General features: G+C 34.5%; 1 protein-coding gene across 1 annotated transcript; it reads left to right on the forward strand.

The window, feature by feature from the left end:
- Positions 1–13,967: 13,967 nt before the first annotated feature.
- LOC141705511 (putative pentatricopeptide repeat-containing protein At3g15930) lies at positions 13,968–15,265 on the forward strand. The gene is made up of 2 exons (XM_074508431.1): positions 13,968–15,029; positions 15,136–15,265. The coding sequence occupies exon 1, from the start codon at positions 14,116–14,118 to the stop codon at positions 14,959–14,961; it is 846 nt and encodes a 281-aa protein (XP_074364532.1). The 5' UTR covers positions 13,968–14,115; the 3' UTR covers positions 14,962–15,029; positions 15,136–15,265.
- Positions 15,266–23,022: the final 7,757 nt, after the last annotated feature.

The following is a 23,022-nucleotide window of genomic DNA, read 5'->3' on the forward strand; positions in this document are numbered from 1 at the left end:
TTTCTATTTTTCAGTGGTGATTTTAATGGTTTTATTGGTGCACAAGTGGATAGGTATCAAGGCATTTATGGTGGTTTTCGGTATGGTGTAAGAAATTAGAGTGGATTAAAAAATTTTAGAATTTACGAGAGCTCATGCGTTAGTTCTTGTGAATTCTTACTTCCCAAAGCGTGAGGGTAATCTTATTACTTTTAGGATTGGACGTCATTCCACGTAAATTGATTATCTTCTTCTTCGAAATAGAGATTTCAGATTATGTAAGGACTGTCATGTTATTCTCGAAGAAGCTTGTACATCACAACATCGTTTATTAATCATGAATTTATCTATCAGTAGTCAGTTGATAGAGGGGATAAAGGTTGATGTACCAAAAATACTCTGGCAAAATTTGAAAGGATTGAAAGTTGAAGAGTTTAATACGAAGCTTCAAAGTTGTCTCATGCAGGAAGAAGATATTGGGGGTGACTTCAAACAAAAAAAATCTCATAAAGAGTCGTGGTTGTGCAATGAAGAAATACAAAAGAGAGTGCAATTAAAGAAAAAATATTTTTTGGACTACATGTCATGTCCTAACAGCGCAGACCGAGACAAAAATAAATAAATGTTCAAAATAGCAAAGAGATTAGCTAAAAAGACAGTTGCAGAAGCTAAAGTTAAGTCATAAAAGGATTTTTATGGATGTCTCAACACCAAAGAGGGAGTGAATGACATTTTTAAACTTGCGATAATGCGGAATAGGCAGCGTCGAGATATTAGTTCGGTATAGTATATAAAGGATGAGGATGACCATATTTTGTTGCACGATGAGGAGATTAAAGCGAGGTGGAATAGATATTTTTATCACGTCTTTAACGCATCCATAGAGAGAAGTTAGTTGGTATAATATTCAAGCCCACGACCGAATGCGTACCGGACCCAACAACCCACCACAGGCCAGTCCGAAAAAGCTAGTGATTTTAGTACACATTGGTTGTTGACTTGTATCTATAAAGGTCCCAAACACTCTTATTCTTATCGATGTGGGATGTTACAGTTGAGATCAAGAATTCTTACAAATTACTGAGGTTGAAGCTAGTTTGGGGAAAAATATTAGTAGAGATGAAGTGGGAGCAGCACTGCGCAGGATGGGAAAGGGCGAGGGAGTTGGTATGGATGAGATACCTATTTAAGTGTGGTACTGTTTGGGAGAAGATGATATAAGATGGTTGACAAATCTCTTTAATAAGATGCTTCTGATGGCCAAGATGCCAAGTGAATGGAGGTCAAGTGTTGTGATACCGCTATATAAAAATAAAGGCGATGCTCAAAATTGTAATAACTATCGTGGTATTAAGTTAGTTAGTTATACCATGAAACCCTGAAAACGTGTTATTGAGTTCAGGATTCGTAGGCTTGTCAATATCTGGGCAAATCAATTTGGTTTCATGTCTGGTCGATCAATACTTGAGTCTATACATCTTGTTCGACGTCTCATGGAAAAATACTGGGAACGTCAAAAAGACCTTCATATGGTGTTTATTGATCTTGAAAAAACTTATTATAGTGTACCGAGAGAGGTTATTTGGAGGTGTCTAGAAATTAAAGGGGTTCCACTAATATATATACTACAATACAAATAATATATTCGAAAGTAGGGAAATGTGTTCGAACGTCAATATTAGATACTAGCTTTTTCCCGGTTGAGGTCAGCCTTCATCAAGGATCGATGTTAAATCCATTGTTTTTGTCATTATTTTGGATGTGATCAACCGTGAAATCCAAACTACACGCCATAGTGTATGCTTTTTACTGATTAGATAGTGCTAATGGCAGAAAATAGGAGTGCGGTTAATGTACAAATAAGGCAGTGGTGTGATGTATTGAAGGCAAAGGATTTGCGCTTGACGTTTGTATTGATGAAGATAGAGTACCGATGATAAATCATTTTAAGTACCTAGGTTCGGGCACTGACAGCACTGGAGATGTTACTTATCGTATTAAAGTCGGATGGCTTAAATGAATCGATGCCACAATGGTGTTATCTGATCAGAATGTATCTTTGAAGTTAAAGAGTAAATTATATAGAGTTGCAGTTCGATCGGCATTATTGTATGGTTCGAATTGTAGGCCATTGCAGAAAGTTCAAGAACGTCGGTTATAGATGGCAGAAATGCGTATGTTGAGATGAATGTGTGGGCGTACAATGGAAGATTATATTTCAAATGATACCTTTAGGCAAATTTTAGATATTGAGTCTATTTTCAAGAAAATGTGGAAGGGTAGGTTACGTTGGTGTGGACATATTAAGCGACGGCATGCATTAGCTCCGGTTGGAGGGGTTGAGCGTATGGTAGTACGGGGAAAGAGAAAGAGTGGTAGACCACGTAGGAATAGGGCAGATCAATTAAGTTTGGATATGGAAGCTTTAAATCTCACTAGTGACATGACGTTAGACAGGGTTTCTTGAAGACGACGAATTCGTGTAGTTGAGGATGTTTCTAGCGATTTGCAACGGCTTCAATTGTAGAGTTTGTCTTACTGTTATGTATTTCGGGTTGTGTGCCTCTGTGATATTTAGTATGTTCTGTAATAATTACTGGATGACTCTTATTTTCTTGTGTGTAAGTCTCATGTGAATACAACCAAGGACTCAAGTATTACTTTTCATTCTCGCACGCATATATATAGGTTCTATGGAGTCCCCTATTTGATTGGAGTCCTTGGAGTTCATATATAATCTGCAAGTAAAAAATAGCTTAAATTGTTGCAAAACGTATTATTTTTCGAATGATATTCTACAAATATCACTTTTTTTTTGAAAATCTTGCAGATTTCATAGATTTTACAAGTAGATAGTTGCAAAATATATTATTCTACAAAACATGCTTAGTTTGCAGAAAATAAATATTCATGTTGCAGAACATACATATTGTAATAACCATAATTTTTGTAATTATATGTATATACAATTTTTCCCATTTTATTTATTTGGTTAGATAATTTTTTTTATTATATAGATTTGTTATTAAATATAAAGACGTGTATTTTTATATTAAAAATAAACATTTCTAGTTATCCAAAATATTGAAGTAAGGTTAAAAAAAACTGTTTTAATTTATACGTGCATAATTTTAGTTTAATGTATATTTATTTTATGACTAGAATTTAAAAATAGGTGTAGTTATGTTGTGTATATATTTAATAGTATGTGTTATGTGTATTTGAAAAACTCAATCAAACACTACATGTTAACAAACAAATATTGTTTGTTTAAATTTGTGATAACGTACCCACTAACCGATTGAATCGGAGTATCAGTTGAACCAACTTGTGTATAAATAGGCTATGAGCATATCATTAACATCTTCTGGTTTCAGGTATGTTCTATTTCCCATGTTTTTACTTATGTGTTTTACATGTTTACTGCATACTTATATATATATTACATTTTTTGTGAACTTATCTATGACTACTCTAAATCACTTGTTATTAGTTTATTTTATTATTTAGTTTATGTATATTAGTCACTAGACCATTTAACCTCATGCAAAATGATGGACAAGTTCTGTATCTTTCATATTTCAGAACTCGAATTTAGCCTTCAATGTCTAAATTCTCACTTTCTTTACCCGATCAGCAGCTAAACAAATAGTTTTCACCGCCTCCCACACTTCCTCGGTTGTTTTCTTCTCTAGAAGTGACAATATTATATCTTCAGGGATGCCCTGATAAATTGCAGCCATGGCCATTTTATCTGTCTTCTCATCGACTGTTTCTTCATCACTCTTGGGTTCAATAGCATCCTAGATTCCATGTGACTGCATCTAAACCCTCATTTTAAGTAGTTGGTTTTTGTCAACATCAGGTATCTTATCCCTACAAAACTGTCTTTGTTTTTCATAGTCTTCATCGTTGTAGATTTTGGCATGTACTTTGGCATACATCGAATCAAGCTCTAGTGATTGAGGCTCTAATACCAAATATACGATCCAAAATAAACACACATGTATTCTATGAGAATAGTGTTGATTTGCAGATTTCTGATGATGACCTAATTCAAGATGTACGTGGAGAATGCAGATTATGGGTCTTAGTTGTTGTAAGTGATAGGGTTTGGTGTAATTCTATTTGACTGGGTAAACAAGTTTATCTCCAAAACAAACTCTATCTTGATAAACCTATTTGAACTATTCTAATCTTATCTCAACAACCCTATCCTATAAACCAAGTTTGAATCTTTTAAAACTTATCTTTTACTTGGTTTATCTTTTTCAAACACTAACAGATTAGTTTTTCATTCAAATATTTTCAAACAAATAGATTATCCAATCTTATCTCTTCTTTGTTTTGAAAATTAAACCCGTTAGATTTGTGTATATAAATACACATCTTGTTTTTCAGATTCAACAAGAGAGTGCTTATTCCACGTTCTATCTTTATACTCTGAAAAACTCTTCTTATTTCATTCTCTTGAATATTCTTTCTAAGAAGAAGACACATCTCATATTTTCAGATTACACCTAATGATTCCATGTTGTATCTTTATAATCTGAAACACCATTCTTGTTTTATATCTCTTGAATATCCAGTCAAACAAGAAGCCTAGTTTGAGTTGTAATATTTCATTGTTATCTATTGCGTGTATTCATATCAACTTTGTGCCGGGTTGTGGCAAGCTTGATTTCAAAGTATAGCAAGGTAGCTAGAAGGCTAAGGAATAGCAGTGGGCTAGGTAGCAAGGTAGCTTAGGAAAGGGTTTCTTTCAGGTGCTATATTTTTAATCAAGGAAAAGACTGTAAGTTCTTTTATTAAAGTTGATATAATACATTCTCTATGCTAGTTGGTATGGGACTTGGATGTAGGCCATAGACTAGGTGTAGGGGCCGAACCAAGTGAAAACTTCTGGTGTTTTTACTTTTCTGTTTTCAGCATTCTGCATTTTATTTCTGTTATTTATTTACTGCAGTGTAATTGAGACTGTCTCATACCCTGTCTCATTTGTAAAGGGATTGTCCCATTTGCATAAGAGACTGTCCCATTTTCCTTGACAGTTAGAATATTATTTTATCTATCGAGCCATTGAATTTCATTTGGTATCAGAGCAGGTGCATTTAATTCTCTTTTTAGTGTTTATTTTGCTAGCGATCCATGGCTCAACCAGATAGGTATTCAAACAATTATCCACCACTGCTTCATGGTGCTGAAAACTACAATGACTGGAAGTTTTGGATGAAAATCTTTCTCCAGCGTGATGCTTTTGAATGGGATGCTGTAGAAAATGGTTTCACAATTCCTATGAAAGAAGGGAAGCCAAAATCTCTGAAGGATCTCTCTCCCGAAGAAGTGAACGCAATGAATTCCAATGCTAAAGCTATGAACTCACTTCTCAATGGCATGGTAGCTACAGAATTAAGAAAAGTTTCAGCATGTACTACTGCCAAGTAGATTTGGGATACGATCAAAGTCAGCCATGATGGCACATCTAAGGTACGTGAAGTAAAATTAAGTATGCTAATGAGTGACTATGAAGGTTTCAAGTTGGAAAGAGATGAAAGCGTGCGAGATGCACAAGGGAGGTTTCTGACATTGATGAACTCCATCTCACTTCTGGAAAGGATCATTCCTCAATCTGAGATTAATAGGAAAATCCTCAGAGCAATGCCAAAGAAGTTTGCTCCAAAGGTTACCATTCTGCAGGATTCAACACTGCTTTCAACTATGGATACTCTAACACTGTTCAATGAATTGGAAGAATTCGAAAATCAGCTACGTAGATATGATGAAGAAGATGAAGCTCCTCGTAAGAAAACTCTTGCACTTAATGCAGATGCAGATGAGTCTCCTGATGATTCTGATGAAGAGATTGCTCTTCTAACAAAGAAGTTTCATAAATTTCTTGCCAAAAGGAATGCTTCCAAATGACCTATGAAGTCATAGTTTCCGAAGAAGGACTTCAAATCTAATCCGAGCAAGGAGTTTAAAGTAAATCAAAGCAAGGATACTTATTTTGAGTGTGGAAAGAAAGGGCACTTCAAAAAGGACTGCTACAAGCTGAAGAACAAAAAGAAGGCATTAATTACCTGGAGTGATGATGAATCTGATGTGGAGATCGATTCAGAAGATGAAGTTGCTCAACTTTGCTTTGCTGGACTAGAGGACAACTCTAGTGATAATGATGAGGTACAGAATATTACGTATAATTCAAATATATCTTCATCTATTTTAAATTTGTAGGTCCAGGTTAAGAAGTTGAAAGAAAAGAATGCTTATTTAAAGCAAGCTTTAAGTGAAGTTCTTAGTGAAATGGATGACCCCATGAAGGAAGAAGCCCTAGTTGCTGAGAAAAAATCATTGCTTGAAAGGGTTTCAAAACTTACTGAAGAAAATCAATATCTCAAAAATGAGATTGAAATGAAGGATGTATGCCTTGAAGCCTTGAAGAAAGAGTCAATATCTGTTGATCCAGAAACCGTTAAAGAAGACAGTGCTCCTGATCCCCTGGATCCTGAATTAAAGCAGAAAGTCGAACAGCTTGAAAAGGATTTAGATAAATGTTTCCATGGAGAAGGAACTTTGAATGCTCTTCTTGGAGAAGAAAAATCTTCTCTTGATAAAGGAGGTTTAGGATGTGAATCAATCAAGAAACGTGCATTTCAAGGAGGGTATAAGCGAGCTCCTATGAAATATAAGATGCCTTACGAGAAATGTCGAGATTGTGGCAAAGCTGGCCACCCTACATCTGAATCTAGATTATGTGGTATCAAGGGCCACTTCTCTAACTCATCTTATAAATCGTCTACTAGATATAAATCTGCTAATACTTCTGTTAATATTGTTCAGATGTGGATTAAGAAATCAGATAGACATTTATATAAGATTTGTGATACTAACCAACCAAGACCCAAGGTTAAGTGGGTACCTAAGACATAAAGCAATTCTTGCAGGTTTGTTTGAAGGTCCATGTTCCGCGAAATAAATGGATCATCGACAGTGGTTGTTCACGTCACATGACAGGTGATAAATCCAAGTTTCTATCTCTAGTTGCCAAGGAAGGTGGCTTAGTTACTCTTAGAGATTCAAACACCGTCAGAATTATTGGAAAAGGCACCATTGGTAATGACAGGTTTGCCATTTCTAATGTTTGTTTAGTTGATGGTTTGAAATATAATCTCATTAGTGTAAGTCAACTTACTGATGCTGGTCATAAGGTTAAGTTCGATAAAGATGTATGTTATATTGGTACTAAGACTAACAAGTTTGCTTTAGTTGCCAAAAGAAAAGGAAATATTTTCGTATTAGATTTTGATGAACAGCAGGAGGAAATTTGTCTTGCTACTGTTCAAGATCAGCAGAATCTTTGGCATCGACGTCTAGGACATGTTCACATGGATCTTCTTCGGAAGATATCCTCTCATGATTTGGTTCGAGGTCTACCAAAGCTGAAGTACAAGAAAATAGAACCTTGCACAGCTTGCCAGCTTGGAAAACAGGTGAAAACTTCCTTTACTGCTAAGAATAAAGTATCAACTTCTGTTCCTTTGCAGCTTCTTCATTTAGATCTTTTCGGTCCAGAAAGGCATGTAAGTTTGGGAGGTAAGAATTATGCTTTTGTTATAGTTGATGATTATTCTCGTTTTACTTGGGTATTATTTTTATGAACTAAGGATGAAGCTTTTGTTGAGTTTAAGGATCTTATTACTAACCTTGAGACTAAGTATTCATTTAAGCTCAAGACTATTCGTAGTGATCATGGAGGTGAATTCGAGAAGGATTTCACAACCTTCTTCAAATCAAGAGGAATCACTCATGAATTCTCAGCTCCTCAAACTCCTCAGCAGAACGGAGTAGTAGAATGCAAGAACAGAACTTTACAGGAAACTACCAGAACTCTACTGCATGAGAGTAAGCTTCCAAGAAAATTTTGGGCTGAAGCGGTACACACTTCCTGTTATGATTTAAATAGAGTACTTATTCGTCCTATTTTGCTTAAAACTCCGTATGAATTGCTTAAGAAAAGGACTCCTAACATTAGTTATTTTCGAGTTTTTGGTTCCAAGTGTTTTATTTTAGATACTCAAAATAATCGAGGCAAGTTCGATGCGAAATCTACGGAAGGAATCTTCTTGGGATATTCTACTACAAGCATAGCTTATCGTATTTATAATTCTGTCAAGAAAAAAGTAGAAGAATTCATCAATATTACATTCAATGAATCCTCAAGGAATATATCTCAAATTGATGAAGACACTGCGGATCTATCGTCTCATTCCCAAATGAGACAGTCTCATTCTGAAAAGAGTCAGTCTCATTATAACAAATCAAACAGTCAAGACTTTCCAGGTCCATCTCAGTCTTCTGATAATTCTTCAGGATATACTCAAGCTTCAGATGAATCTTCTGGCTCTCCAAAGACTCCTGATATTGTTTCAAATGTGAATTCTGTTACTCCTCCGGATAAATCTTCACAAGCGGAAATGAGGCAGTCTCTTTTGAATGAGACAACTCCTATTCATTTCCAGGCAGACAATTCTAATGAGGAAGAAATGAGTAATATTCAACTTCCTAAGTCTTCTAGGACTGTGAAGAAACATCCACCAGATAATCGTCTCACTGATTTAGATCAAGGGATTTCTACTCGAAGCAGACTTCATAATCTATGTGTATTCTGTGCTTTTGTTGCTGAATTAGAACCAAAGAATGCTCAAGAGGCAGTTGCAGACGAACATTGGTCTGTTGCAATGCAGGAGGAATTGAACCAGTTCGAGTGTTGTGATGTTTGGGAACTCGTCCCACCTCCTCAGGATGCCAAGATCATTGGTACTCGTTGGGTTTTCAAGAATAAGAAGGATGAAGATGGCAACATTATTCGAAATAAAGCTCCTTTGGTTGCTCAGGGATACAATCAGCAGGAAGGAATCGATTACGACGAGACATATGCTCCAGTAGCTCGTTTAGAAGCTATTCGAATCTTAATGGCCTTTCCAGCTCACAAGAGTTGATCACGAAGGAATTCTTGAGAAGGAACATTGTTGAAATTTAGAGTGTTGATATCTTCAAGTTGAACTAGATGCGTGTGAATGTGGTAATGTATAGGTTGGTATTGGTGCTCCTGAGCGGGGAGTCGATGCAACATGAAGAGGCCGTTAGCATGGTGGCCGTTAGTGTTGCCGTTTTCATGGACTTGTTCATGATGTTCTTCTACTTGTGCTGCTGTAGCCTGTGGTAATTCTTCATGATTATGAGTCCATTCAAACACAGGCTGGTTCGGAAGATTATAAGGTATGTTGAGTTGAAACTGATCAATGGTGTCATGTAGTACCTGCAGTTGAAGGGGAAGATTATTCAGAGGCTGGTTATTGTTGTTCAAGTAGTGGTTGTGGATGTGGTGGTGGCTGTAACGGTGCTTGTGTAGCTGTGGGAGCTGATCATTAGCGTACACCATCATGTTGTCCATCGTGTTGTTGATCTCAGGATTTAACCCTGTGTGTCTGTATATAAACACATACACATGTCCTGTGTTCTGCATTAATCCAATCTTAATTGTAATTGAACTTTAGATGTTGTGGTATCTTTTTATGTGAATAAAAATCCTACATTGGAAATATTGCAAGAAGGTTGTTGTATTATTTGCTATATATGCAAAATATGTTAGGAATTAGCCGTTTGTTATCTATTATTCATATTCTAGCTTACCTGTTGATATTCATTTATATTTATTTAAATTTATTTTTTTATAAAATTAATAAATTTAAAATGTAGATATATGAGTAAAAGTAAGAGAAAAAAATATTTTCGTATATATTTACTATTTATTTTAGAGGCCTATAACAAAAATTCTCTTAATTGTTTCTCTTCATTTGATTTTAAATTCAAAATTAAGATTTCAAAATTTTATTTATACAATCATATAATAACTTTAGTATTATATAAACGAATAATAATTATAAAGTTATAATCTATACAATATATATATACTAAATTATAATAATCGGAATGTGATATGATTTGATTCAACGATCATCCCCTTATTTTAATTTTTTTCGGTTTCCTTTAATATTAACTAATTTAGAAAATAAAAATAAATTCCAAATTCCAGTTTTCTACATAAATTCAATCAACTAACCCTGTCCCAAATCAATTAGTTTACTCCCCTTAATTTCCTATTGAATTACTTTTCTAGATTAACCAAGTTGACTGACTTTTTCTTGGGAAATTGTCAAAAATACCAATTTTTATATTTTTATTTGTAATTATACCAACTTACCAAACTTATTACAAATATACTTTATTTTAAATTTTTATTTGCAAAATTACGTTCCTAACTTTCTTTCAACTAAAGGCACATTCTCCGCCCAATCCCCCACCCAACATTCCCGACTCTCTCCTTTCTTCTTCTGTTCCGACTTCCCTCTCTCCGTGTCTCTCTTTCTCTATTTCAGTTTTATAATTGCTCTCTCTCTTCTCTGTATGTTTTGATGCTTAGTGATGACATCGGAAATAGTACAAAAGTAAGACACCGACTCCAAACAATGTCAAAAAGTTCTCTGGAAAATTTTATCGGCCAGAGCTCCGTTGCCGGATGAAGACCAGCTTGATTAGTCCATGGTTGTCTAGCACGTGGGTCCTCTACCGCCTCTATTCCTACAATCGATCTGATCACCATTTTTACTATTTTCCAATACATTCTTACTACTATTTGTTGCTATCTTTTATTGTTCAATTTTATTCTTTCTCTCTGATATTAGTCTTGAATACTCTATGGATCTGATCTAACTTGTTGTTTCAATCTCTTTCTGACTAAACTAGTTAAGTAAATATTAACGATTCCGGCAACGACAATTTTTGTTTGATTTCATGTTTGCTTTTGTGATATCAGTATTGGCCCCGCACGGACACTCATTTTTCGCTATTTGCAACCACCTGCACAACTTATTTTACAACTAAGTGTAATTTTCAACAGATTTTTTCAAATTTGCATTTGTGGTTGCATACATGGTTACTAGCAGTTGCATATATGGTTGCAAATGCAACCTCTGTATTTTTGCAAAAAAATTTTGAAAGATAGTATTTTTACAATTTATTTTAAAAACTGATAGTATTTTTACAAAAAGTTTATAAAATTTAGATATTTACCAAATACCTTTCTAACAGCTTTTCAGCATAAAACTGTTGTAGCTGTCTGCAACAGCAATACCAGACAGAGGCTTAGTTCTCTGACTGAACATAGGATTCTGTATGTCGTATTGAGTAAAATAAGAAAATCAGTCAGGAATTAGTCTTCCACGATTAAATTATGGTGGAAGTTGGTTAAGGCATGTTTAGTTTTATGTGGAAGCTCCAATGGTGGGAGTGGGAGGCTTTTGAGGACATTCTGGAAAATGTAAGACCAAGAAAAACCAGAAAACCTGCAGTGCAAGTATGCCAATGGTTTGATATGTTGACTGATATGAGTTAGGAGCAAAAATAAGCAGCAATCGTCTTAGAATTATCTCAGGATACAGAAATGTAAGACCAAAAGTAAGCAACACAAAGCTCCTGAGAGGGGAAACTAAAGCAAATATTCAATTCTTTAGGGGATATTTCCAAAAATCTTTATCACTAATGCAGTCTTTATTTTTCTCATTCACAGAATTGGTACGCCATAGAATTGTAAAGGTAATTCACTATTTTGCTTGACTTACTTTACATTTAAGACGCGTGGAGCGAGGAACTGTTTTGATGATCCTTAAAAAATAATTAATATAAAGGTTTTTTTATCTTTTTACTGTTTTATTCTGTACCTAAGAAAAAGATTTTTAAATACAATATTTCCCTTTTCCTATTTATATTATATTATTAAAACTCAAATATTAGAAATCTCTATTTTAATTAGAAAGCAAAACAGTTAATCATTATTTAAATACATCTTTAAACCTCTCTCCTAGTTATTGAGTAATTCTCCTTGACCTTCTCGTATTATATTTCAGAACTATATATACATACTAAGGGAATCTTGATTATAATTACAGAAGATATGCTTACTGTAATTACTAGAGATTTGTGTAACTGTCCTAAATGATTGTCTAGCTGTCCTATAGTAATTACAGATATTACGATAATATCACTGAACATCAATCAAGCAATGATTTATATAATTATATTTAGTCGAAGCAGGGGAGGCACTACTAGAAATAGTAGATACGACATCGGTGCTTAGACATCGGCATGTAATGCACCCGATGTTAAAAGCCTGTTTAACATCGGTTTAGAAAAAAGCGATGTTAAAAGCCTGTTTAACATCGGTTTTACATAGTAGCCGTTGTCTATGTTCAATTTTAAAATAATAACAAATTAATGTTTTTCACTTCAACATCGGTTATTTATGCTAACCGTTATCTATAACCATTTCTAAAAAAATGACTAAATAAATATTTCAGTTCCCCCACTGAGTACCCAAATTTTCCCCCATAACAAAAAAGTTAAAAAATTATTTCCCCATTCTCCCTTTACTCACACACCCATACATCTCTATCTCTGTTTCTATCTTCATCTTTATCTCTCTCCCTATCTCCCCCAAACCTTGACTCTCCCTCTCTCTCTCAAACTCGCGGTTCTCTCTCTTTGCTGTCTCTCTCTCAGACCACCGCTCTATCTCAAAAACCCTGATTCTCTCTCTCAAATATCGAACTTCATCTCCTTCAACTCTCTCTCTCTCTCTCCCTCTCTCTCTCTCTCGCCCCCTCTCTCTCTTTCTATCTCTCTCTATCTCCTTTCTTACCGCTACTTTCTTGTAAACCTAATTTAAACCTAATACAAAATCACTGAATCGAGATTCGTCTCTCTCTTTCTCCACTCTCTTCCGTCTCCCTATCTATATCTTGATGGAAGCTTCGATTTATGTAAAATTGATTGGTATAGGTTAGATTTCAGCCATGGTGAATGCGATTGACGATGGCTTGAAGAAAGGGAAGGAGTTTTCCGTCACAAATCGGGCTAGAAATTGTTGGTATTATTAAATTTAGTAGCTTAAAATCGAGCCGCGAAAGCAAATATTTGGTTTGATTATGTATGTCAATTTTAAATTTATTTCAAAATTTTACGTTTTGATTTTAATGAAGCTTTTGTTTATAGGCCTGAAGCTTTGGAGCTTGAAACCAACCTTCAATCGGTAACATATCTCTCACTTTTAACTTTATTTACATCCATTGTGTATTTATATAGATCTGTCGGTGTATATTTATATTTGTATGTTCAATTTTGTTTATTCTATTATGTTCTGCTATTAAGTTTAGGTGTTAATAACACATTTAACTCTATATTTTTTATATTAGATCTCTATGCTTTTATCATTGGGAGCTATGTCATTTGGACTATTGTAACTTGGTGTTTTTCCTTTGATGTGTGGGTGGTGGCTGGATGTTTGTACCATAAGAATGCACCCTTTAGAAGTTCCAAGTCTGTTGTTGATAAGGATGCCAACACTAAGAAAAAGACCAAGTCTACTGAGAAGAGCACAACATCTACAGCTCCTTTGAATAAAGGTATGATATTACATATAACCAAGTCTCTTAATACATTCAACATTTTGACTGGCATTTCCTTTTTGCTAATATTATTATAGTGAGATGTCAATACTAGCTGGCGAACTACCACAGGTGTAGATATGAGTGTACGAAACACTCCAAGTCACACAAACTTCACTTCTGATAAAGATAACAGAAGAGGAATGGTGGTTCCTTTCAAGCCCCTCTCACTTGCATTTGAAAATGTGAATTACTATGTTGATATGCCTCCTGTAAGTCACATGTCCTTTAAATTGATATTATAATATGCTGTTTTTCTATGAGAGCAGAACATATGGTGGTCAATGATTCTCACAGTAAAACCATTCGTTTTTTCAGGAAATGAAGAGTCAAGGAATCACAGAGCACCATCAATAATTGCTACGAGATGTGAGTGGTGCATTCAGGCCTGGTGTTTTGCCAGCATTAGTGGGAGTGAGTGGTGCTGGAAAGACCATGTTGATGGATGTATTAGCGGGAAGAAAAACCGGAGGGTATATCAAAGGAAGTATTAGCATTTCAGGTTATCCATAGAACCAAGCAACTTTTGCTCGTGTCAGTGGTTATTGTGAACAGAACGATATCCATTCTCCACATGTTACCATTCATGAATCTCTTGTGTACTCGGCATGGTTACGTCTTGGTCCAGATGTGTCAAATAAAACACAAAAGGTTAATTCTCTTTTGCTTGCTGATTCTATTGCAGATACGGCTCAAAACGTTCAGACTCTTGTTAAATACCTTATATGATTTTGACAAAAAGATGATGCTACAAAATCCCTGTTTATGGAGAGCATTATTAACATTGCCGATTCATTTGTATATAGTGAAGAAAGATCTGCAGGTTTCGGAGAATCTGGGAAATGGGTTGCTGAATATGTATGTTAAGTTTGGAGATATGGATTCGGCTGAGAAATTGTTTGATGGGATTGACATGAAGACGGTTTTTTCATGGTCGTCTATGATAGAGGGCTATATGCAGAAAGGTGATTGGGAAAGTGCCAGTGTGTTCTTTGATCAAATGCCTGAAAAGGATGTAACTGCCTGGAATGTGATGCTTAATGAATTCATCGCGGGGAATGATTTAGCTGCTGCTGAAGTTTTGTTTAGAAGAGCGCCAGAGAAAGATGTGGTTTCGTGGAATTGTATGATTGCAGGGTATGCAGAAAACAAGAACTTCACAAGATCTTTGGAGTTGTTTAAAGAGATGATATTAGCAGATATCAGGCCGGATAGAATAACAATAAGTAGTCTTCTAGCTGTTTGTGGCTTTGCAGGTGCAATGAATTTAGGTGAATCAGTTCATTCTATCATGAAGAAACAGAACATCATGGGGGAGGAAGTTGAAGTAGCTTTAATGGATATGTACAGTAATTGTGGTGCTCCAGATGAAGCTATGAAGTCATTTGACGACATTTCCATAAAATCTGTATGGACCTGAAGTTGACATATGGAGTGCTGGCGTTATTCTATATATTTTACTATACGGAGTTCCTCCTTTCTGGGCAGGTATTAGGAGTTAAAAGTATCACATGTTGAGCTTAAGAGTTTTTACCTGTGTGTAGTAATTGTGGAAGTTGATGATATTCCTCTTTGTTCGTATAATTTTTGGCAGAAACCGACTCTGGAATCTTCAAAGCGATTTTGAAAGGAAATATAGATTTTAAATCTGAACCATGGCCATCGATTTCAGACGGTGCAAAAGATCTAATAAGGAAGATGCTTGACAGGTCTCCTAAACAGAGAATAACTGCTCACGAAGTCTTATGTGAGCCATTGATATGCTTGATAGTTAGTATATTTTCGTGAGATTTATGTAGAAACTCTTTGTATTGATGTGATTCATGAACTTACAACTGAATTCTATTGCTGATAATAGTAGCTTATGTTTATATTGCATTGTTTGGTATTTTTTTGTTTGTAAATGTAATTGGTTCATTGGATGCGAACAGTATCAGGATGGCATGCAATATACAAAATATTAACATCACATTGGTAAATATAAAAGGATGTAAAAAATATAAGAAAGACATCAGGTAAAATAATATGCTATCAAGTTCCCTTAATATATGTGAGAATATGTTTCGTTGCAGCAAGGTGGGGCTCTCGCGAGGCATGCATGAATAAGCAAATTTATTGAACAGCATAACTAAGATCGGGTCGAGTGAATGTCAAATATTGAAGGGCACAGCAAGGATCCGATAAGAAGATGGATCAGAGACTGGGTCCCCTAAATCAACACCTAGCTTGTTTTTGGTGTCAACAGGTGTCTGAATTGGTTTATAAATATCCATCTTAGCCATGCGAAGAATATCCTCAGCGTACTTCCGCTGAGAAGAAAATATTTGATTACCCGTTCTACGAACTGAAACATTCAAAAAGTAACTTAGTGGCCCAAAATCGGTCATAAAGAACTCTGAACTCAAAGTGGAGATGATATTTTGAATGAATGTTGGAGAAGAGATTGTGAGGACAGCATCATCTATATACACAAAAAGATATGCAGTATCACCCCATGCTTGTAAATGAACAAAAAAATATCACATTTATTGCTTACAAAATCCATTTTTGTTTTAAATGTGGCAAACTATTGATACCAACAGCGTGGAGCCTGTTTTAGACCATATAAAGACTTTCGAAGTAGACATACATGTGACAGGAATAATGGGTCAACAAATCCCTGAGGTTGATGCATGTAGACAGTTTCTTTCAAATCCCCGTGTAGAAAGGCATTGTTGACATCAAGTTGACGAATTTGCCAAGATTGAGAGAGGACGAGACTAAATATAGTTCAAACAGTGGCTGGTTTCACAACTGGACTTAAAGTCTTATCGCAATCAACCCCAACCTCGTGAGATCGACCATTAACCACCAAACGGACGTTATAGCGTTGCAAGTTGCCATTAGAATTAAACTTATGCTTAAACAACCACATACACCAAATAATATTAGAATTGGTAGGTCGGGGGACCAAATCCCAAGTACTTATATTAATCAATGCATTATATTCCTCTTGCATGGATGTATTCCAGTTAGGGTCTTCAAGGGCACTAAGATGGGAGTGAGGCAAGGGAGAGAGAGAGAGAGAGAAGTGGTGTGTAGATTATATTGGTTTGTTGTTTGGGATTGGATAATCATTCGATGTTCGCGAGCAGGGGGTGGTTAGGACTGTATGTTTGGAGGCTCTTTAGGAGCACGACTCTAGACCAATAGAAGTCGAGATGGTAGTGGAAGGTCTTGATTTTTTTGGTGTGCAGGCTTATTTGTCGGTATGGGTGTAGGTGTGGAATGAGAACCTGGGATGGTCATGAAATGCTCTAACAAATATGGAGAAGGTGTATCTTTAGCTAAAAACTTATACGATGATGAGGGAACATTGTCTATCTTTGAAAAAGAAAAAACATTCTTGTCAAAAATGACATGACGGGATATATATAGTTTATGAGTGGACAAGTTTAGACAATAGTAACCACAATGAGAAATGGGATAACCAAGGAAAACACAAGGAGTAAAATGAGCGGACAACTTGTGAGGGGTCGTAGGAGTCAAGTTGGGAAAAGAAAGACATCCAAATATTTTGAGATGAGAGTAAGAAGGTGAACGAAGGTGCAAAGCATGAGTAGGAGTGTTAAAATTTAAAAGCATGGTAGGTAAAATGTTACGAAGATATACTGCCATATGAAGGGAGGCAACCCAAAAATTAGGTGGGAGAGACAAATGTGTTAACAGAGTTCGGATTACGTCATTTAGAATCTGAATCATTTTTTTTGCTTTCCCATTTTGAGGAGAAGTTTGAGGACATGAAAAGCGAAAGATCATCCCATAATTTTGACAAAATAATTTTAAAGAAGAGTTATCAAATTCGCGACCCATGTCACATTGAAAACATTTTATGTCACGCTAAAATTGAGTCTTCATGAATACACTAATGTGAAGAAATTTATTGTAAACTTCATATTTTTGTTTAAGAGGGTAAACCCAAACAAAATTAGTGAAATCATCAAGCAAAACAAGGTAATAGCGATGACCATTTTTACTTAACACGGGAGAAGTCCAAATATCACTATGAACAATATCAAAAGGTGCATAAGTAAGAGTGAAAGAAGGAGAGAAAGGTAAACGCTTATGTTTAGCAATTTGACAAGATGAACAAAAACTTTTGAAGCATTGTTCTTTATTACAAGAAATTGCATTATTACATCTGAGAAAATCAAAAACATGATCTCTAGGATGTTCTAGATGACAATGTCAATCATGGAAAGACAACACTACAAAGGACACTTGCGGAAAGGTAGAACCACGGTGGTTTGAAAAACATGATAAAGATCTCTATAACTATTACATCTCATGACCGTATCCCCTGTCTAAAGATCCTTCACAGAAAAACCAAATGAGTCAAATTCAACAGAGACATTATTTTCTTTGATAAATTAATAGACCGACACTAAATTTGTAATAATATGAGAAGTATGTAGGACATTAGTCATGGTTAGGTGCGGGGATAGTTGTGCAGTACCAAAACCAACAATAGAAATGCGATTGCCATTACCAACATATATAGAAGGAACAATGCTCGATGTTGAAATAGTGTGAAATATACATGGGTTAGCAGCCATGTGAGAAGAAGCACATGTGTCCATATACCATGATTCATCAGGTGGATGCATGGTCATGGTAGAAGAAGCATGTGGCAAATCTGTAAACTTCCTAGAGATACCATCAGGAGTAGTGGTATGGAGAGCTTGTGGTCATGGTGATGAACCAAGAATTCAAAACCTATGAAACATTACTCGAACAGATTATTGATATGAAACATGGTTCAATGGTAATATATGTCGATAACAAGTCTGCCATTGATTTGGCAAAAAACCTGGTTTTTCATGGGTGAAGTAAGCACATCGATATCCATTATCACTTTATCCGTTATCCGTGAATGTGTTGAACGAAAGGAGATTGAGATCAAGCATGTAAGCTTAGACAACCAGCGTGCGGATGTACTGCCCAAGGCAATGTCTATAGTCATGTTTGAACAAATGAGAGCACCGTTGGGTCCGAAGGATCTGCAGAAAGTAGCGTAGATTAAGTGGGAATATGTTAGGAATTAATCTAAGCATGTTTTTATGTTTTGCATAAAATAAAAGGCTGTCAAACAAGAAATCAGCGGGTAAACGTAGTCGTAAGTTTGCTTCAGTAATAATTGGAGAATCACTAATTAATAGGAGTATTGGAGTGATTTTAGGAAATTGATCTGGTGAACATTGTACCAGAAAGTTTCGGTATTTAATCTTACTTTGTTTTCATTCAGCACTTATACAATGGAATCACAAGTTTTGTCTTCCATTCGTGATAAACTATTCTTAAAGAATACATGTGTATTTATTTTGGATCATATATATAAAAGCTACCAAGGATAAAATTATTTATTTTATTTTATTTTAAATTTGAAAGTACCCAAGAAGTAAATCATGTATACAAGGAGCACATGTATACAAGGAGCAGGACCAAAAAAATCCACTCCTTACGAATATCGTTAGAACTCATCGTCTATGCTAAGCAACGACTAACAAGAGATATCTAAGGTTGAAAAATTCTTTAGGAACGGTACTCGCACATATACTAACGGGGGTGTATTCATTTCAGATTTTAAAGGATTGATAATAACCCATTGATTTTGGAAGATTTTCTTTGATTTTAATTTTTCGTGGATTTTGAAGGAGTTGATGGAAAAATCTTGCAGAGTCTTGCTGATTTTGTGAAGTTTCAATAAATTATTCAAAATCTCATGTATTTTAAAGAGATTTCAAAAGAATAAAAATGAACTAGAAAATCCATTAAAATTGACAACTATTTCAAATAAAAAAATTCACAGATTTTTGAATATCATCAGATTTTGATGGACTTTTAAAAATCCAAATTGAATACTGCCATATTTTAGTTGACTTTTTAAAATATAAATTGAATACACTCAGATTTTAAAATAATTTTTCTAATATATAATGAATACCATCAGATTTCAAAAGATTTTTTAAAATCCAAATTTAAATTTAAAGAATCCAAAAAAATCTTTTAAAATCTTGATTGAATATACCCCTCTAAGCATAAACCTGAATGTTCTCGTAAGGAGGCTACTGCGCAATGATCGTCATCTGTAAAACTGCAGCGTTCATATTAAAGGTGTGAAAAATATTTACAATATTTGCCAACAGGAAGGAGCATGAGGAAAAAGTATGAAGATTAGACAATCATAAAGATTGAGCATATTTTCAGGGAAAATGCTAGTGGCACCAAATTGGTTCCCAAAAAAATTACAAAATGCCCTGTTAAATTTTTATTGACTAAATGAAAATGGACCCCTGCATTTACATGAAAAGCACCAATTAAATCATTCCAAAGTGCCACATCACCCATGACACATCATTTTGTAACAATTTTTTGTACCATTTCTTGTGCCTCTAGCATTACTCTATTGTCAATTTGCTAAATATTGAAGACTGTGTAAGATAACAAATGAGGAGTTTGCTATTAATGCTTAAAACAAAGGTGTTTTCAATATATTTTTTAATATTTTCACCCGTTGTATCATATAAAGCACAACAATTCAGAACCTAGATGTGACACTCAGAGAAGTTAAGATTATCAACCGTGGGAAGGGTCCAATAAAGAGCTCCCAACAACAAATTCTTAAGTTTTGGTGGCATGTACTACGAACACAGTTTGTTCCATAATTAGTCTCCCAACGCCCCCATTTGATCGCATTGTTGAGAGCCAAGTGGGATGAAAATTTGAATTAGGCGCTAATCTAGAATATCATTAAGTAAATCTTGCACAATGTAAACGTTTCAAGCAAGTTCATCATTAGAAGAGTACATGCTATTTTTATTGTAAAGGGATTACAAAGATTTGGAAGCCAGAGATTATATGGAATTAATGGACACCCATTCACAATAATACAACTTTGTTTAGATAAAATTAAGGGCTATGTTGAACTAATAAAGAGCACAAAATCCCAAACCTCCAAGACCCTTTATTATAATAATACTAGCTTATGGCCCATGCGATGCACGGGTCTTGGTTAGAATTTATATATTTTAAAATTTTTTATATAATTTTATTAAAATTCAATATAAATAATTAAATAATATATAATGATTATATAGTTATAATTTCAAGTTAGGTTCAAATAGTATAAAAGGTATATGTTTGATGAGATCTTATTCGTATATGACAATGTAAATGTTTATTGTTGGTGAGTGAGATTTGAATATGATAACTTATATGTATCTTTATAAATAATATAGATGTTTGTTATTAATGGGATTCGAACCTGAGAACTTATATGTATATTTATAAATAATAATATAAATATTTATAGTTGACAAGATTCGAACCTGAGAACTTGTGTAGTGTATTTTTTTTAGTATTTCGATCTAACGGCTCTGATTATTTGATGAAGAAGACTGACGGTCGTGATAGAAAGGGATAACCAAAATTAGGGGTTAACCAAACTACAAATTATACCCCATTTCGGCTATTATAGTATAGTATAGATATCCTTTTAGAAAATTATTAAGTTGTTATTTATCAATTAAAATTTTAAATTTCAATAAATATTTAACACATCTATACTCCTTGTGTCCAGTCTAGTTTATTATTGATCGCCTGCCTATTTCATTTCAGAAATAATCAGATGCTTATGGGAATTACTTATCCAATTCTTATCAGATTCTTTTATTATATCTTGTGTAACTATATATACATATTTTGTACTTTTTGAACAATTTTGGCTCACACTTATTTTTGCTCACTTTTATCTTTGAGCAAAATTTGAGAATGAAGCCTATTCACACTAGTAAAGAAGCTAGTGAAAATGTGGGACCCTCCCCCACCAAGAGTGTTACCCAATCCAGGAAGAAAGCTTTCGTTAGCCAATTAATGAAAAAGTCATTGAATTACCCATCAAATCAAAGACAAAAGATCGAAACAAATACACCATTCATTATCTCTTATTGATAGATGATATCAATTTCAACAAAAATGAGATCACTCAGATATTTATTTGAAGATTGAATTGAAAACAATGTCAAAAACACATTTATTAGGTACTATTCAAATGCTTAAAATAACTCAACTTTACACCATATATAACAATTTAGTCTTATATTGGTGCATTGCCCCTGTCATTAGGGCTTCCATAGGTATAAGCCAAATATGAATGTGGACTGGAAGGGATGCCGCCACCTTGAGGAACAACCAAAGGAACTTCTTCATTTGTTAGCATACTTGATGAAGTTTCAGTATGTGTTCTATAATTAGAGTTCAATGAATATTTAAATAATTCCAGGTTGGCCAACATTTTCTCAATTTTATCCAATGACAGATCCTCCTCTGGTGCCTCCTCGGGTCCTAACCAGCATTTCTCTGAACAATCCTCCTCGGAAGGATCATCCGGCAGTTCATCAGCAATGGCCTTTCGTCGTGTTTTCTCAGCCTCAATGGCGGCAGAGTATTCTGTCTTCTCTTCTTCATTCATTTCAACCCACTCATCACCACAACATTGAAGTATTTAATATTTCTTTCTTGTAGCATCAAGATCTTCTCTTCTATTGTATCTTCAGTTATAAACCTGACAACCCTGCAAATATTGACAAGAGATTTAGGAGAAGAGTTGCAAAAAACAATTATTTTCGACATGAGAACCAATTGAATTTAGTAATTAAGCATGTGTTACTTTAATAATTATTTAAACAACAACAAATATTATAACATGACATGTAATCTTACATAAATTTCATAAAAATAAAGAAATATTACCTAGTAACGATCGGAAAATTAAATATGAACATGATGGATGAAAATTAAATCTTTTTTGCTCGAGTATTTTCTTCATTATATCTGCAGATGCTTTTGAAATTTGATTTATGTCATACTCAAATAAAAAAATTGCATTTAGGAAATTAAAATAATATCTATAATTATGGATTAGTTTGGACTCAATCGTAACAAATATCCAATAGAAAAATTTATATTTGGTTGAATAAATTTATACAACTTACTAGTACAGCATAAATGAGGAATTTCATGCAAATATGCCAAAGATGAGAACACACTAATTAATTGGGCCTGAATTGCAATTGATGAGTTTCAAGGTATAATCGAAAAGTCATGTGGTGTTTGGGAGTTATTGGTTAATTGAGTGCTTGAAAAGGAACACCGACTTTAAGTTTTCATATATTTAGGCGAAGATTTTAGCCTAAAATATATCGGTTCAATCGAGAGATGGAAAGATTTAAATCAATATCGTATGATAGAAAGAAGGGACGAATGAAAGATGGTCGTAAGGGTTTAGTGGGTATAAAAAAAAATTGAGAATGACAAATATTTATAATAGATTTGGAAGAATCTAGAATAGACGAGAGGTGGTCATCACCGAATCTAAAATTTACGTAGATCTTATTTAAGATAAGAAGTTGAGAGGCGGATTAGATAAGGCATTATCGATTTT

Source organism: Apium graveolens, chromosome 2 (genome assembly GCF_009905375.1).
Source record: "Apium graveolens cultivar Ventura chromosome 2, ASM990537v1, whole genome shotgun sequence".
Lineage (NCBI taxonomy): Eukaryota > Viridiplantae > Streptophyta > Magnoliopsida > Apiales > Apiaceae > Apium > Apium graveolens.